At 33.0% G+C, this 16,874-nt stretch overlaps 5 protein-coding genes and 1 long non-coding RNA gene across 7 annotated transcripts in view; 4 read left to right on the top strand and 2 right to left on the bottom strand.

The window, feature by feature from the left end:
- Positions 1-16,874, top strand: part of LOC135835800 (uncharacterized) — a 467,845-nt gene that overhangs the window by 54,846 nt on the left and 396,125 nt on the right. The gene's annotated exons all lie outside the window — the stretch shown is intronic.
- Positions 244-1,426, top strand: Sec13 (secretory 13). Its single transcript, XM_065350212.1, has one exon. The coding sequence runs from the start codon at positions 429-431 to the stop codon at positions 1,350-1,352; it is 924 nt and encodes a 307-aa protein (XP_065206284.1). The 5' UTR covers positions 244-428; the 3' UTR covers positions 1,353-1,426.
- Positions 305-6,734, bottom strand: tst (twister). The gene is made up of 19 exons (XM_065350206.1): positions 6,588-6,734; positions 6,347-6,526; positions 6,056-6,281; positions 5,757-5,977; positions 5,515-5,685; positions 5,307-5,419; positions 5,001-5,232; positions 4,673-4,929; positions 4,264-4,591; positions 4,077-4,187; positions 3,761-3,992; positions 3,418-3,695; positions 3,125-3,261; positions 2,811-3,044; positions 2,519-2,741; positions 2,297-2,447; positions 2,050-2,231; positions 1,839-1,979; positions 305-1,762 (listed from the first exon to the last, which is right to left on the bottom strand). Exons 1-19 carry the CDS (start codon positions 6,612-6,614, stop codon positions 1,553-1,555), a joined length of 3,654 nt encoding a protein of 1,217 aa, XP_065206278.1. The 5' UTR covers positions 6,615-6,734; the 3' UTR covers positions 305-1,552.
- LOC135835787 (ceramide synthase 5-like) lies at positions 6,853-9,363 on the top strand. Its single transcript, XM_065350211.1, has 7 exons — positions 6,853-7,250; positions 7,323-7,556; positions 8,158-8,266; positions 8,347-8,568; positions 8,653-8,771; positions 8,866-9,013; positions 9,097-9,363. Exons 1-7 carry the CDS (start codon positions 7,069-7,071, stop codon positions 9,112-9,114), a joined length of 1,032 nt encoding a protein of 343 aa, XP_065206283.1. The 5' UTR covers positions 6,853-7,068; the 3' UTR covers positions 9,115-9,363.
- LOC135838196 (uncharacterized) lies at positions 9,364-12,300 on the bottom strand. Its single transcript, XM_065353828.1, has 12 exons — positions 12,283-12,300; positions 12,046-12,198; positions 11,866-11,971; positions 11,621-11,767; positions 11,450-11,543; positions 11,215-11,358; positions 10,595-11,062; positions 10,371-10,506; positions 10,132-10,286; positions 9,838-10,050; positions 9,626-9,781; positions 9,364-9,544 (listed from the first exon to the last, which is right to left on the bottom strand). Exons 1-12 carry the CDS (start codon positions 12,298-12,300, stop codon positions 9,424-9,426), a joined length of 1,911 nt encoding a protein of 636 aa, XP_065209900.1. The 3' UTR covers positions 9,364-9,423.
- On the top strand, positions 13,232-16,851 carry LOC135835799 (synaptobrevin-like). The gene is made up of 6 exons (XM_065350226.1): positions 13,232-13,381; positions 13,520-13,624; positions 13,789-13,867; positions 14,044-14,123; positions 14,258-16,121; positions 16,286-16,851. Exons 1-5 carry the CDS (start codon positions 13,379-13,381, stop codon positions 14,312-14,314), a joined length of 324 nt encoding a protein of 107 aa, XP_065206298.1. The 5' UTR covers positions 13,232-13,378; the 3' UTR covers positions 14,315-16,121; positions 16,286-16,851.

Here is a 16,874-nt window from a genome sequence, read left to right as displayed (position 1 = left end):
ATAAATAATAATATAATTTTAAAAAAACGAAAACAACAGTTAGCGCATCAGAAAACCTGAGTCAGGAATACAATCTTACATAAACATAATTTAATTTTCATTTCTTTTTTCAAAAAAAAAAAAGTAAAAAGTAGTGATCTACTGATTTGATTTTATTTTAAAGAACGTGAACGCTCGTTTTTAAATGCGTGCGTTGTTGTGAAAAAGTTGTGTGTTTGTGGTGCGATTTGTGTAAACTGTGACGTGCTCCGTTTTGACGTATTATTATCAGTCAGTTTTTAATTTTCATTATAAGTTTTTGAAGTTTTGATTTTGAATTTGCTATTCCGTTGATCTGATGAATTATTTTATACGTTAAAAACGGGAATGTGTTAAACAGTATTCAACTAAGTATTTATAAACTGCATTGATTCTCCACCTGTGTTACGATGGTTTCGATAATGAACACGGTTGAAACCGGTCATGAGGATGTTATACACGACGCTGAAATGGACTACTATGGATTGCGATTGGCTACTTGTTCCTCGGACCAATCGATCAAAATCTACAATTTGAAGAACGGTACTCAAACATTGATAGCTGATTTAAAAGGCCACTACGGTCCGGTATGGCAGGTGGCTTGGGCCCATCCGAAATTTGGTAATTTCCTCGCGTCTTGTTCTTACGATAGAAAAGTGATTATATGGAAAGAAACCAACGAATGGACGAAATTTTACGAACATACCAGTCACGATTCATCCGTTAATTCAGTGGCTTGGGCACCACACGAATATGGGCTAGTATTAGCTTGCGGTAGTCTCGACGGAACCATATCGATCCTGAGTTATACACCAGAAACCAATTCTTGGGAAACGAAGCGTATCTCGAATGCTCATACTAGTGGTTGTAACGCTGTTAGTTGGTGTCCAGCATCCGCATTAATATCCTCATTGAACCCTTCCGGTAAATCGCAGAACGTTAAACGTTTAGCCAGTGGAGGCTGCGATAATTTAGTGAAAGTATGGAAAGAAGAAGGTGATCAGTGGATCGAAGAGACCAAAATAGAAATCCATTCCGATTGGGTTCGTGATGTTGCATGGGCACCGTCAGTTGGTTTAACAAAAAATATGATAGCCAGTTGCTCGCAAGATCATAGAGTATTTGTTTCGTCGAGTGATGATTTCATCAATTGGAAATCTGATCTTCTCCATAAGTTCGACGATGCCGTATGGAGTGTGAGCTGGTCTCTTACAGCCAACATTATAGCGGTCAGTGGCGCCGATAATAAAGTTAGTTTATGGAAAACCGATACAGAAGGTCAGTGGGTTTGCATAAGCGAAGTTATCAAAGGAAAACCCGAAATCACTAATTAATTATGTAATTATAATTCAATTCAAACTTGTTTAAGATACATGTACTTTTTTTTTTAATAAATAGTTCTCATGTTTGGGTTCACTTTTATTCACAAAATGTTTTTATCAAAAATCATGAAAAGTTCACATTTAATAAAAATTCTATAATATTGGTATATACATCGGAACTCGAAATAGGACAAATATGTATGAAAAAATGTTTAATCTTGAGTATATAATGAAGCTGCAAACACAATATCTCTTTTTATTGCCTCAGAAGCTTCTTCCATTTTTTTCTTCAAAACTAAATCGCCGAATAATTTCGCCGCATCTTTGATATCTCTTAGAATTTCATTCAACTGTTGTATACATCGGACAATGATACCTTCTTGAACTTGGCCTTCTGTCAGCTCCATAATTTCAGCAAATGCCTACCGAAATTTACAATGAATTCAATTGGATACACGTACTCACTATTACACTAGAGATACCTAGATGGAGTCTTACTTTGCCATGGGCCCATTCGTGAACAACTCGAACTAAACCAAAATTCAACCTCTCCATTTCATTCGGTTCTTGACTTCCACCACAATATTCTCTTTCAGTAATCACAATTTTTCGACGAACAGTTTCAATAGCTTGAATACCCTATAACAACAATACTTTGAGCTCAGAATATTCATTTACATCATCTACCTATTTAATCTTGGTTACCTACCTCTTTTAATTTGTCAGATAATTCTGCATCGGTTTCTTCTAATTTACCTTGAAACACCAAACAGGATAGCAGAGCGGCTATTTCAGGAGGATCGAATTTTGATAATGTTCCCTCGAATATCAATTCAGTAATGATCAACTCATTGGAACCCATTTCGCATGCAACTTTGCCTTTCATCTCAACTGTAACAGGCACAAAAAATTAATTGTATTGAACGATGACTCTTCGACGAAATGCAAATTATTACCAATATCTTCATCGTTGATGTACTTTAATTCTTTCAAAACAGCGACTTTTTGCTTGTATTCTTGATACGATAGTAAACCTTTTTCAGAAAGCAAATGCTTCAATTTTTCTTTCTTAGCCTCTTTTTGCCTAACTTTGAAAATTTTTTTGAACTATTGCAAAAAAAAATAGGCATTAGTTTCAATTCAAACACGAACCATGATCATCTGTCTGAGAAGCTTACCACTGTCTCGAAATCAGAAATGTCTTCCTTCATAACATAAGAATCCAAGTGAAATCTTTTAGACTCCAAGTTATAAATAATTTCATGTAGCTCGAAGTCAGCTATTCTAAAATCAGTGATACGAATAAAATTCGAATTTATATCTTCAGAAGTACTCAATGTTTGACTTTTTTCCAATAGCTCTGTGACTGCTCGAAGAAAGGTTGCACTCGGGGGAGCATCTCTGAAATATACAACGACTCGTGAACGAGAAATCTAAAATGTTGTATTTTTTAGAAGTAGGACTACTGACTTGAATCTAGGTATTTGACGTTGTTCCCAATCTTTAATCACTAAATTATGGTCTATTTTAATTGAGAATTTAGTGATATGTTTAATATCTTTCGAATCAATCACCACCACTAAATGACTAGGTTTAGCACTGGGTAGAAATACATTGTTTTTGGACAAGCTCACCATTTGATAGAATAAGTCGCTTTCCTTATCGGTTAGTTCCAATTCTGCGGCATCGCATAATATTAAAACCCTGTAAAATGACAAAATGTGGAGTTGAAGCGAACATTTCGTCACTAATATTATAGGTAAAGTTAAACGCAATGCACTAACTTGAATCGTAGAGAATCTGGTTTTGGGATTACTTGCAAAATCAGCGCTAATCTGTTAACGTAATGCTGGTAGGTGATTACCATAAATTTTCCAACGGTCAGTTCTTGTTTTATTTTAGGGTGTAAGAGAATGGTGCCCTGAAATTGGATAATTTTTATAATGTTAATCCCTTTCCAATAATTTACATACAGGGTGCCGAATGAAATCAAATAATCCTACTTAAAATTCTTCTACACAATTTAAAACGTGCCATTACCTCGCTAGGTATTAAGTTTTCCATATGTTAAACTTACACTATTCTCATTCCAATCGTCATTGAAAGACAAGGCGTCTCGGAAGAATGAATTGAATTCTTCATAAAATGGTAACTCTGTTATGTCCTCTTCGTCATCATTCTGTTCTTCTTCTAACTCTTTCAATTCTTTTCGATAAGTATCCATTTTCTGACGATTACGCTGCTCCTTGAAACTATGCGACATGATTTCTTCAACTCTCATACCTTTGACTCTCATTAAATTCAGTACCATTGAATATGTAATCTTAAACTGAGACTCCAATTTCGTCGGATCACCTACAAAAGAAATATTCTAAAACCTTACATTCTGCAAAAAATTAACATTTGATAAGGTCACCAACCTAACATCATTGCCCTCAAATTTGCAGCTTTATCAACTTCATTTTTACATAAAATTATCACAGTTCCGGTGGCATCTTGGCCTCTTCTACCTGCTCGACCGGCCATCTGAATGTATTCTGCTGGCTGTAAATCACGTGTACCGGTGCCATCGAATTTACATATCGAATCAAATGCTACAGTTCTGGCTGGCATATTGACACCCATTGCAAATGTCTCAGTAGCGAATAAAAACTGGTAACATTTCATTTTTATTATATGTATTAACCAAGTTTACGGGGTATTTGTTGATATAAGCTTTATAAAATGAAAACATACTTTGACTAAACCTTTTTGAAATAAAATTTCAACGATTTCTTTGAGTATTGGCAAAATACCGCTATGGTGCACACCAATACCTTGACTGAGTAAAAATCCCATTTTTTTAATCTGAAAATTTAACTCAATCGTAAAACAATCGATTATCAATAAACGATATTGTTTTAGAAAAAACAAAAAAGGTAACCTGAGGTAAATCTTGATCTTCTTTTTTTAACGTTTTGATAGATTGATTAAACGAATATTTGATGTAATTTTTTTCCTCGTTAGTGGTAAAATCAATAGACATCAAAAATTCAGCATTGCGATCACACTTGCTTCTTGAGAGAGTGAAAGCCACTACTGGCAATTTTTCGTACTTTTGTAAAAATCTAGCAAAAGCTTCCCAATAAGTTTTTTCTGATTTCATTATCCTCGGTGCAGGAGTCTTGATCATTTTGGATTTATTATCCTTATCCCCCTTTGTTTTCACTGCGGCGTTCTTTTTTGCTTTACTTTCGACAGCTTTCGTATACCTGTAAAATATTACGAACAAGAAATTTAAACTACCTAATTTTAATGGTACGTAATTCTAAAAGCAAGAGTAAAAAACTTACTCAGGCATGAGAAATGGGCCATCTCCGTCTTTAATCAAAAATAAATTTTCTTCTTTTTTCGAACTTGATCCTCCAGTGTATAAATAATGCTGCAATGGTACAGGTCTTTTGAGAGTACTCACTACGTACATTTTTGTACGTTTGATTTGACCGACCCAATCAGCGAATTCAAGTTGGTTTGGAACCGTGGCACTCAACATGACGATACATACAGTATCGGGTAACATGATTAAAATTTCTTCCCAAACGTGGCCTCGCTGAAGAAAATGACCACATCTTAGAATCCCATCTTTACTCTTACATATTCATCATTCAAGAACATATTTACCTCAGAATCATTTATGTAATGCACTTCATCAAAGATAACAAATTCTAAATCTCTAATTACATCCGATCCCGCGTATAACATAGAACGTAATATTTCGGTCGTCATTATGAGACAGGAAGCTTGTTGATTTACTTGATAATCACCAGTAATCAGTCCAACTTCTTCGAAACGATTTTTAAAATCGCGATACTTTTGGTTGGACAACGCTTTGATTGGTGACGTGTAAATTGCTCTATAAATAGATCAAGTTTGTAAAAAAAAATATTATACAAACCCTCCATATTAATCGAATTTATAGGGACTAACTTGGTACAATGCTTTTGAGACATTCCAATAGCGTACTCAGCCACCACAGTTTTTCCGGCAGATGTATGTGCAGATACGAATATATGTTGGTGTTGTTCCAATTTCAAAATAGCCTGAACAGTAACGAAATTTGTAATAAATTACATATTATTACTCTTCACAAAAATTTGAATAATTTATTTGCATAGAATTCAAGAAATATGCTTACCAATTTTTGAAAAGTATCCAGTTCAAAATCCCACCTAACTGCGGGATCTTCGATTTTTTTATGAAAGTCAACAACCGGTTTAGACGTATCAAGAAGTTCTGCCCATTCTGTTTTCACAGCAAATCTATTAGATTTTGATGAAGATATCTTCAACACAGGCAGTTGCACTTCCTAGAAAAAAAACATAAACATTAGAAGAAATTCTCACATTATTTTATCCAACTTCGTCGAATTAAACTTACACCAGGTATCACACTTTCTTCAAACGCATCGAGATCACGTTCAGTTTTTGGTTTTTGATTTTTTTCTGTAGGCTCGTCAGTCCAAAGATGGAAATTCGACGCATCTTCCATGATATTTCGGAAATCAATAACATCAATTTCAGTTTTCGACGTACTACTTTTCCCTTCATCATCGGTGAATTGAAATTCTCGCGATAAGCCGGGTGCTTTTGTCAAGAGATCTGCAAACATGGTATAAATTAAACGTCGTAAAATCTGGCAATGTTTTCGTAAACAGAAAAATCCCAACAGAAACCAACCATGTTCAAAATCAATATCAAAATTTTCCTCGGAAAGTTGATGAAGAGATGGAGAATCGAATCCGCCTGGCCAAAATGGATAATTTGTGCGAGTACCCCGAACATCATCTGTAGCTTTGCCGGGTGCCCGAGAAAACGACAATGAATTCTTCGCAGTTTGGCCGATACCTTCTATGGGTAATTCGTAAAAATTGAGTAACTCTCCGGTATCTAGATTTCTTTCAACCTGTAGATTGTTATAAGATTTTAGAGGACTTACAAAAGAATTTTGTAATTCAAAACGTGGCTTACTTTTAACGACGTGGTGACTGGGCTGACATCGGTATGGTAAAGCGAATCGAGATTTATTTTCCTCTTCCAAAATTTAAAATCATTTTTCCTATTATGAATAGGTAATTTATGCGGTTTGGTTAAATACTCTTCGAGTTCTTTTCTAAAATCCGGTAAAATTGGCGGCGGGCCAAACGGTAACTGAAAGGAAATAGTTTTAGAAATCATCGGAGAACTCTTTCGAATAGTATTTTGTACTTACTTCAATTCGGAAATCCTCCACCGGCATTTTAGCTTCAACTAAAATTTAAACACTATTCAATTCATTTCCCAAAAATTTCTACAAAAATTTGCTTTGTTGATGTTCATCTTCTTATCAAATTGTTTTGTTGTGATAAGGGGCAGTGTTGAACAACGAAACAGTTGATTTTGAGGCATTTTAGCTACTTTTTTATGCAAAATTAGCAGTAACATTGAGTGAAAGTGATCAAATTTTCCCATTTTTCGAAAGAAATTTCGCAGAATGATGCTGTTCCCCTTATCAATTTTACTGGCTATGTTATTTTTAACCGGTGTTGCTTTCTTTGTTCATGCTTCATGAAATTCATGATAAAGAAACCGTTCGTGAACTCGTTTCAATTTTCAATTTTTCCACATGAAATAACGTATTTTAAAATGTAAAATCCTCGCGACTTTTGTTAAGTATATCATCATCTGTTCTCAAATATGTGATCCCAGTGACCATGCAAGATCTGCTGGATTTATTAACAGGTTTCTGGAGTTCGAAATTTTGGCTTCCACCTGGTCTACAATGGCTACACGTCGAACCGAATGATGATTACAATTACACCGATTATCGTCACCTGTATCAATTTCCATTCGTATTAGCACTCGTAGTATTACTATTTCGATTTGCACTGGAAAAGTAAGTAGAAATACGTCAAACCATGAGTCATACTTTGCACAACATGATAGTATTTTGTATGTTTCATTTTAGGTATTGCTTTTGTCGCCTGGGATTGTCTTTGGGATTGAAATATTTCAAATGTAAGAAGGCACCATCGAATCCAGTGTTGGAGAAAGCCTACAAATTATCTAATAAATGGAGTCATAAAGATATCATCGGCTTATCCAAGCACACTGATTTATCCGAACGTCAAGTAGAACGATGGCTGCGTTTAAGGAAAATGCAGGATAAACCTTCGATCATATTCAAATTTTCTGAAAGCTGGTGCGTTTATATATCATCATTCATCTACCCCCTTTCTTTTTGCTGTAAAAAAATAGAAAACTGTGTAAAACGCCGTTTAAAATGAAGCATTATGTTTATTTCATAGAATCACTGAGAGTGGCATAATTTTTCTGGCGGGGAAACTCGAATCCTTATTACTTTTCAACTTGATCTTCGTTACCTAATTTTGTACGGCTTTCAAATTTACCGAAGACATTTCCCCTTTCACTTTGTAGAAATAAAATTTAATTAAGCGTTTAACCTTCACTCGTTATACTTTGCTCTCGTAAAACGGCGAGTGTTTTATCTCTTCAAGTTTTAACAAGCTGATCGTCAACCGCACATTACATGTGTTTGTATTATACAATATGCCTCCAGTCATTGAAGAATTTAACACACCATTAACACTGATTAATTTTATACTGATAATTAAGTGCCTATAATACCGGTTGTAAAAACCGTAGTGGAAAATAACCAAGATAGGTATTTGGGGGTTGATAGGTTGATGCATTTTTAATTCATGCCAATCTGAAAATTATTAATTTGCAAGTAATGTGTTGAGATGATTTTGAATTAACGTTCGTCGATTTTTTTTCAACAGTTGGCGATGTTTCTACTATTCGAATACATTTGTATTTGGATTATCAACATTTTGGAAAGAGCCTTGGTTGACTGATTGGGATTTGTGTTGGATGAATCATCCAAATCAAGTGAGTAGATGTTTTTTTGACTGCGAATCAGACATTTTGATTACAAGAGATTACACTTGTTTATTTACTGTTTTGTTTAGGAATTATCTCCTGAGATTTGGTGGTTCTATATGATCTCATTAGCGTTCTATGTATCCATGTTTATGTCTCAGTGGTTTGATCCGAAACGTAGAGATTTATGGCCTACTTCATTGCAACATTTTATTATAGTTTTGTTTTTGGCAGTATCGTGGATATGTAATTTTTACCGAATCGGTATTATTGTACTTCTTCTACATGACGTTTCTGATGCACTGATTCAGGTGGACAAAATTTAATATTGTTTCGATTATTTTTTTTAATTTCAAGAAGTAGAAATCAATTTTGTTGTTTTGATATCTTTATAGGGAGGTAAAGCTGCCAAATATGTTAAGAGTTCCAAGATTAGCACTTGTGTTTACGTAATTTTACTTTGTACATGGACCACCACTAGAATTTTGATTTATCCACTCTGGCTATTACACAGGTAATATTACTTCCTCAGCATGTATGTATTCAATTTCTTATACTGGGATTACTCTGTGAAATCTAATACCTGCGTATTTTTTTGTTATTCACAGCGCACTGTTCAGAGGACCAACAGTATTACTTAAAACTTTTCCTGCTTTTCATTTTTTGAATAGCTTATTAATTACATTGTTTGTAGTCCACCTTTATAGAAGTTATTTAATTGCGAAAGTTCTTGTGAAAGGTGTTTCTTTGGACAAAGTAAGTAGATTGCTCAATGCCCAGTCACATTAATGGTATAATTGTGAACTAATGATCTCAATGTTACTTGATATGATTAACAGGTGAATATTATGAGTTGACGAATGATATTACAAGTATTTTGCAAACGACTTTTACCGAATTGAACAATGTGTTTACTTAGACCGTCTGAATGAGATTGAATTCCGATAGTGATTGAATTATTTCGAAGATGGATACGTTGGAAAATGACATTAAGTTAAATGCCTAATTGAAGTGCCATTGCGTGTGTGTGTTTTTTAAAATAAGCTACTCTTTGTGGCTATTCTTAATTTCGTTACCATTTAACATGAATAAATTGTTTGATATAATTTGTTTTAGTTGATTTATTATTATTTTTTTCTTAATTCGACAGATTTTTAAATTCAGCATTAACCCAGACGAATGTGTGATTCGACAAAAGGACTTGCTGTCAGAGAACGATTGGTAAATCTTGTCTTCACTATTACATCGTTTACTTTTTGGTCGAATGTTTCTGGCGTTAATGTTCTTCTGTAGAAATGAAAAATTGGATGAATGTACATATTTTGTGTCGGGTAAGCTATAATAGAGACTAGAATATTGTTGAAATACCTCAACTGTTCTCGAAGTTCTGCTGTGTAATATGCCTGAGCTCTACAGTCGAGTATTTCACGTTCTCTTTTCATCTTGAGTTTTTCTATTTTGCCGTCCTTTTCTTCGATCTCTTTTTTCATATGGATTTTTTTCAGTCGTTCCATGTTTTGAATGCTGTTGAATCAAGTTATTAATCTCGGATTTTGTAAAATAGGAAAGAATGAACTCACTTTTTTAAACGAAGCGCGTGTAACAGAGCTCTTTCATTGTTTTCATATTGCGTTTTTAAGCGTTTGTTTTCAATGTGTAGTTTTGCATTGGTACGAGCTCGTTGTAAAGCTTGCCATTGTAAGAGTAATACTTGATCTTGCCATTGTTCCATACCTAGTTGCAGTTCTCTGGCCAATTGTCGAACGTGTTCGCCGTGTAATTCTTTGTGTAAACTGGAAAACGGTATTTACAAATGAAAAGTTGGGCATTTCGTTAAAGTTTTTTGATTAATTTCATGCGATCTTCTTAGTTACCTATCTTCTTTCAGCTGTTTCATTTTATTTCTTATATGATTGAAATAAGTGTCAAAAGTTATGCTTTCGGGAATATGGCAACAATCGGGTTTTTGTTGTTGTTTGCAGTCGTTATTTATTTCAGACAAATGTTTCTGTTTTGAACTCGATGGTAGCTGCGAGAATTCGCTTTCAATCGTTAAAATATTTCAATTAAAATAATCAAGTTGGTAGGTAGATAAATATGTAGATACCTGTACCTCATTCAACGGCGAAGACCACACAATGCGAGCTCTTTGCGCGAAATCATCTTGGGTCTTTTGTAATTCGCGTTTCAAAGCCATTGCATCAAGTATTCGCAGATCGTGATTTTTTAATCCACTCAATCCATCGCAACTGGAAAATAATTCATAGTTTGGTAAAAAATTTGGTTAGAAAGAGTAATAGGTACGTAAAAAATGCTCCGAGATTTAATCTGGCTTACTCTTCGATTTGTTTTTCGTTCACTTTCTTGTCTTTTTCAAAGTCACGATTTCTTACTGATTCGTTAAACTTGTCGTTTGATTTTTTTACATCATTTTCAAACTCTACGGTGGGTTTTGAAGCACATTTCGTTACGTTTTGAGTTCCTTTTTTAATTTTCGGCGATTTCATCCAATCTTGTTTACTGTTAATTGCCTTTTCGCAATTTTGAATAAAGTTGTTTTGTTCGGCCATGTTTTGCTTGTTTTTTGATTTTTTTGTTTCGATCACACCTCCGGTGTTTTTTGAAGTGTTTTTCTGGTTGTCGAAAAGGGTAGAGGATTTTTTCACGTTATCAATTTGCCAACATAATTGTTGATCATTCATTCTTTCGGCTTCCGACATTTGATATTTTTTACCAATTTCGTTTTTCAATTTTGAACCGTATTTATTTGATTTTTTCTTTACGTTCGTTGTATTTCTTCTGATTCTGTAACAAATATTAACAAAATATACCATCAAATGTGATGCGTTCCTCTTCCTACGTAATCGAAGTTATGTTGTTTGTGAAACATGACAGTATAAGTAATTGCATAACTTTCAAATCGCAGGCATATTTTTTTAAAACATTTAAATAATTACAATTTTTTAGATCCGTATTTTTTGTATTTTTCGCAATCAACTGATTTAGATCGTGTATGTTTTTCATTCGAATTAACTGTAACCGATGAAATACTGCTGCTGCTGCTTGATAAATTACAACGTAACAGTTGGTTTTTTTCTTTCCTAAAAGATTAAATAAAACAAAAAACAGCAACATGAGAGCTGCATACGTAAAGTACCACTTGAGTAAAGACAATAATCTTGATAAACAAACTTGAAAGATCTGTAATGGGAAACCGGTGTAGCAGGTGTTGAAAATGGACTTCGAGATTTTCTCTCTCTCAAAAATAAAAATTCAGGAGTTTCATCTTGAAATACAATCACAAATATGAAGGATAAAAAATTACCATTTTAAAAATGAATTCGTGTTTATAAACGTATTTACCTCCTCTAGAATAGCACGATGATCTTGAAATTGTCTCTCGATTTGGAAATATATTAGGTGAAGATTGTGTAGGGAATTTTTGAACTTGATCTGTTTCGCAATTTTGCAACATGTGTTTTCTGACGAGTTTGCATATTTCCAATTTTCCTTGAAATTCAAAACGATGGGTAGGTATTGGAATATTTTTTAAAAAAATTTTTCAACGATTTAAGTAAAAATTATTTCTTAATTATTTATGTAGGTACTTATTCGTTCTCGTTCGTAATCTTCGTAGATATGATGAACACTTTGAATAGGCAGATTTAAATCTTTCGCTATTTCTGACACGCTTCTATGCAGTAATTCGATGGGCTACGAATGTGATACCCATTTACGAGTATAAATTGATTAAATTCACCAGCACACGAATGTAGAAAATAACATACCCTGATATTTGCCGAACTGCAAGCTTTTAGAGATCGTGGACTTGTTAGTATGTACGGGGAATTATTCGCTTCTGTGCTTTCAAAATTGTACAGATTTATATTTGTTAGAAGATTCCTTTTTATACGATGGCCACTTTCAGGACTACTGCTAACCTAATAATAACAGAGAAAATTAGAAAAAGTAGGAATCTGTTTCAATTTCGATATAAATTTGATATCTTTTTAAAAATATATTACCTTGTCTGAAGCTAACATTTGTATATAGCATTATAATAAATGTGTCATTTTACATTCCTTTGCATAAATTCAATACGCAAATAACACGAAAGAAATTGCTTTACGCAGAATGGTACAAAAATTAGTGGTATTGCGTTACACCATGGGAACGGAATATAACATAGATGTTTTACCATTCCAAAGGTAAAGGAAAACCTGGGTTTATATGTATTTTCAAGATGTGTATTATTTTGCAAAACTTAATCAATTTATACACGCGTATGTTTCATCAATACTTGAGAATGTTTTATAAACATTTATAAATGAAAATTTTCTCGATATTCAAATTAGGACTCATCCACTTGGGTATATCTCTACCTAGGTACCTTTTTTTTTTTTTTTTTTTTTTTTTTAATTTATATAAAAGTGAAAACAAAAGTGCTCGTTTAATTTAATCTTCCTGTAGAAACTCTAACGAAGATTGAAATGAACTACTAATACTTAATATCTATCTGTAACGTAGCTTGAGCAAAATTAAGTTTTCTTGCATGCCTTTTTTTTGACACGCGGGAAATTTTTTTTCTACTACCTTGTGTAAGTACTTACACGTGTTATGTGAAAACGACGAAAATGTTTTCAGAAACTCTGAATATTTCATGTCATGTTCATGTAATTCAAATACTTCGAGTTCAGACATATACAATTAAATAATATTGGGCTTTTGTTTGTTTTTGTTTTTTTTTTTAAATTATTTTAAATGTACTTAGATACCTACCTACTTATATTTTTCATTGAAGTTAAGTACTTCGATTATCAGTTTCAAAAGCAAGATAAAAAGTTTGGCTTTTTGAATATTGAATGTTGCGCTGATTAGATTTTTATCTGCCTGTATACTCGTACTTATTAACGAGTAAAATACTTATGTAGTGATGAAGTTGAGATAATAGGTATCAAATCATCGTGACTCGTGACGTAAAGATTTCCTAGATGTGTTTCATTGGATTAATAAGCTTCAATAAAACTTGTTGTGAAATTTGCAGAATTCAGTATTGCTTTAATTTCAAACATTATATATGGTACCTTATTGTTAGGTAATACTTAAGTACCTATCCGCATTATGGTGAGTGGGGTTGTTTTTTTTTTGTTCTAATGCGTATTAGTTTGCAAATTATAACTAACATTGCATCACTATGAGAGTAGTTTACCTGTCTGGCAAATAACCCATTCTGTTTGTATTCAACTTGAAAATGAATTTTAGAATAAAATGATGAACGAAACAGAAAATTCACAGCATGGTCCAGAGGTTGATTTGAAATCTGACGTACCCAATAAATTACAAGAAACTCGAGTTGAAGTCGACAAGGTAGGTTTGGGACGAGTAATCGCTCACACACTACTATGTATATTATTGTATACAAATGCGCAAGTAGGATTTGTAAAAATATATATCATTAAGTAAAACAAATTCAAAACTATACGATTATATGGTATCTACATGAGCATAATTATTCGTACCTACGTTTCTAGGTGATAAAAATCATGCAGGATAATGTGAACAAAGTTTTAGAAAGAGATGATAAACTTCATAAACTCGATGATAAAGCAGGTAGGTACCTATAATGGATACTTGATGTCTACAAACTGCATACTTACTAGAGAAAAAGAGGGTGAGAGATATAGAATCGTACATGGATATGTATTTACTTTTCAATCTGATCATGAGTAGGTACTTCTACTCACTGCCAGGTGACAATTTTGATAATTTTTCTCAATTTTTAATAGATGCGTTGTTACTACATTCATCTCAGTTTCAATCCCAAGCAGTAACATTGAGACGTAAAATGTGGTGGAAAAATAAAAAGGTGAGCGCCTATACCTACTTGAATTGAACGTATGTATATGATACAATACACGTAGGTATATATAATAAGGGTTTACAAACACATTTTTCTCAGCCAAAGAAAAAATTACCTACCTATTTAACAATATGTTACAGATGATGTTACTTTTGGGTTCAGTTGGAGCATTTCTATTTCTATTTATTATTTTATGAATAGGTACTGAATTTGAATAATTTGAATATCAGCATAATGAAGATAAAATTGTTATTATTTTTAATGATAAACGGTCAATAATTGTATTGTAGGTATTGTATTATAAATGCCTACATGTTTTTTAAGTAAAGAAAGCAAAAATTCAATATTTACTTACCTAATTCGAACAGCTTTGTCCATCAAGATTCACGAGGACTTCCCTATAGATTGATAGACCCTACCTACACTTTGTGATCGAAATTCTGTGATGCAAAAAATGTTGTACAAATCAATTTCTGAAACGAATGGAAACTTCATGTTTCGTATTCTCTACTTCTCAAATTACCTAATTATCTGGGTGCTCAATAGGCTATACCAGTAGGGTTATGCATCACATGGTAATTGCAAGTTTTTTTAAATTCAAAGATTTTGGTTTAAAAAGCATCTTTAAAACTTTGAAAACGAACCAGAATTCCAAAAACATAGAAAATAAAATAAATAGATAAGGAAATAAACAAATTACAGAAAACATACCCGTTTTTATTTCAAGCTTTTTAAAACAGCAACGTAGGCCAATAGTTAGGTAGTATAGGTAGAGGTACCTATATCTCTCTGTTGCCTTGGGAGTGCTTGATATTTCTGAACACCTGTAGCGATACGCCGATACCCATACTATACCTACCCAATGTTTTGAATTTTTGAACGAAGGTGAAATTTTTTTTCCAATTTTATTCAGATTGATATTCTTTTTAGTGTTGAATAAGATATACCTACGTACAAAAAATGGGCAATGGCAAATCTTTTTTGCAGAAAATGAGAAACTGGCTTCATATAATAGCGACGACGACGTCACCTCAACCAGTGGTCAAAAATTAGTTTTTGATTACTAAAGAAAACAACAAGAGCTGACTTTTTGTATAAAAAAAATAATGAATATAAAATGTTTTTTTCATTAAAAATAACATTCAAAGTTAAACTCAAAAGTCAAAACAACAATAAAATCAATAAAAATTTGAAAAATTTCTTAAATTAAAACTAACCAAAAAAATAATGACATGAAAAATTGAAAACAATTGAAATACCTATACCTATAACCTTAAAAATTAAAATTGATGAAATAGCTCGGAATTTGAGCAAAATTTCGTGAAAATTCCGTAGATTTTTAAACATTAGAATTCAGAAAACATACATGATGAAAAAATACAACTTTTTGTACACCAAAAATTTTTAAAAATAAATAATCCATATATAAATCGTGCGATTTTGCGATTTTAATGGTTTCGGCTTTGTTCGTTTCAAATTCGGGACAGTTCGGAAATCGAACTCGAATACAATGTAAACACCTCGTGAACTCGTAACTTCGTAACGTAAGTTCGTAACTGATAACTCACTCGAAAATTCAAAATTTCGATTCGGTAACAAAATAATGTGATAAAATATTTAATTTAACTATTATTTTAATTATTTTTGATGATCTCAAGAAATGTTCTTGTATAGTTTTCCATAATGAACTTTCAGTGAAGGAAAAACGTATTTAAAATCACTTTTGACTTACTATTTCTATCTGTGAGAAATTAAATCACCCCCTTTATTATGTCAACAAAAAAGTATGTTCAAAAATTTCGTAAGAGTTGGCTAGATCGTGATGAACTCCGAGAATGGCTGGTAGAGAATCCAAACCTTGATAATAGAAAATACGGCGGATACTGCGTCTATTGTAACACCGCTTTACCGAGCAAATTATACGATCTCCAGAGCCACGCCGCTTCTAGAAAACACGCCAGAAATGTCAGCGAACAGACAAGAATTGAAGTTAAAGTGGAAAAGGTTGGTGTTTTCGTGTATATACCTTCTTGATGTATCGCGTCAGGTCACAATCATCGATAAGTAGCTGCTTAGTTTTGTATTCGCAATAGTCGTATAATCGTATTTAGATATTAGCCTGAAGAACCACTTTAACTGAAGCATGTCACATGTTAATCTTTGAACAGCTAGTCCAAGACGACGAGATGGATTCCAAAGAAGACCAGTTGGGACAATATATAGCCAACCAATTGAAACTAATAAAGAATAAGAAAATCTATGAAGAAGTGAAATGGGACATTATTCAAACACTTCAAAGTGCGTTAATGAATCAACCCTCGGAGTCTGAAGAAATTGAAGCGTGATTGTTTTATGTACTTAGTGACATTTGAACATTTCTTATGATTTTAATTTTTTTTTTTTTGTTGTTTTCTATATGATGTGTATAGAGAAAATTGATGTATTTGATACCAGAAAATTCCTATCGTATTAAGTAACGTATTCTCACCTGTGAAATTTTCCGCCACTCTGAGTGTCTGAAAAGCGAGTATTACTCTTGTATAATTTAAGAGTATTTTTTCGTGGAAACTTGAAATGCTGCAGTTTCTTTATCGTGTAAGCAATGTGTAATTTATTATTTATTTATTATAACTGCAGTATTTCATATTTTTTCTCGTCGCCTAATTGTTATTTTAAATTAACTATACGAGTGACTGATGTTAAATTGTAATAAAACGTGTAATTTGTCCTTCTGCTCGCTGTTTTTCCAATAACAAA

Source organism: Planococcus citri, chromosome 2 (assembly GCF_950023065.1).
Source record: "Planococcus citri chromosome 2, ihPlaCitr1.1, whole genome shotgun sequence".
NCBI classification, from domain to species: domain Eukaryota; kingdom Metazoa; phylum Arthropoda; class Insecta; order Hemiptera; family Pseudococcidae; genus Planococcus; species Planococcus citri.
The sequence above is the reverse complement of the archived record's forward strand: the minus strand, read 5'-3'. Positions and strand labels throughout refer to the sequence as shown.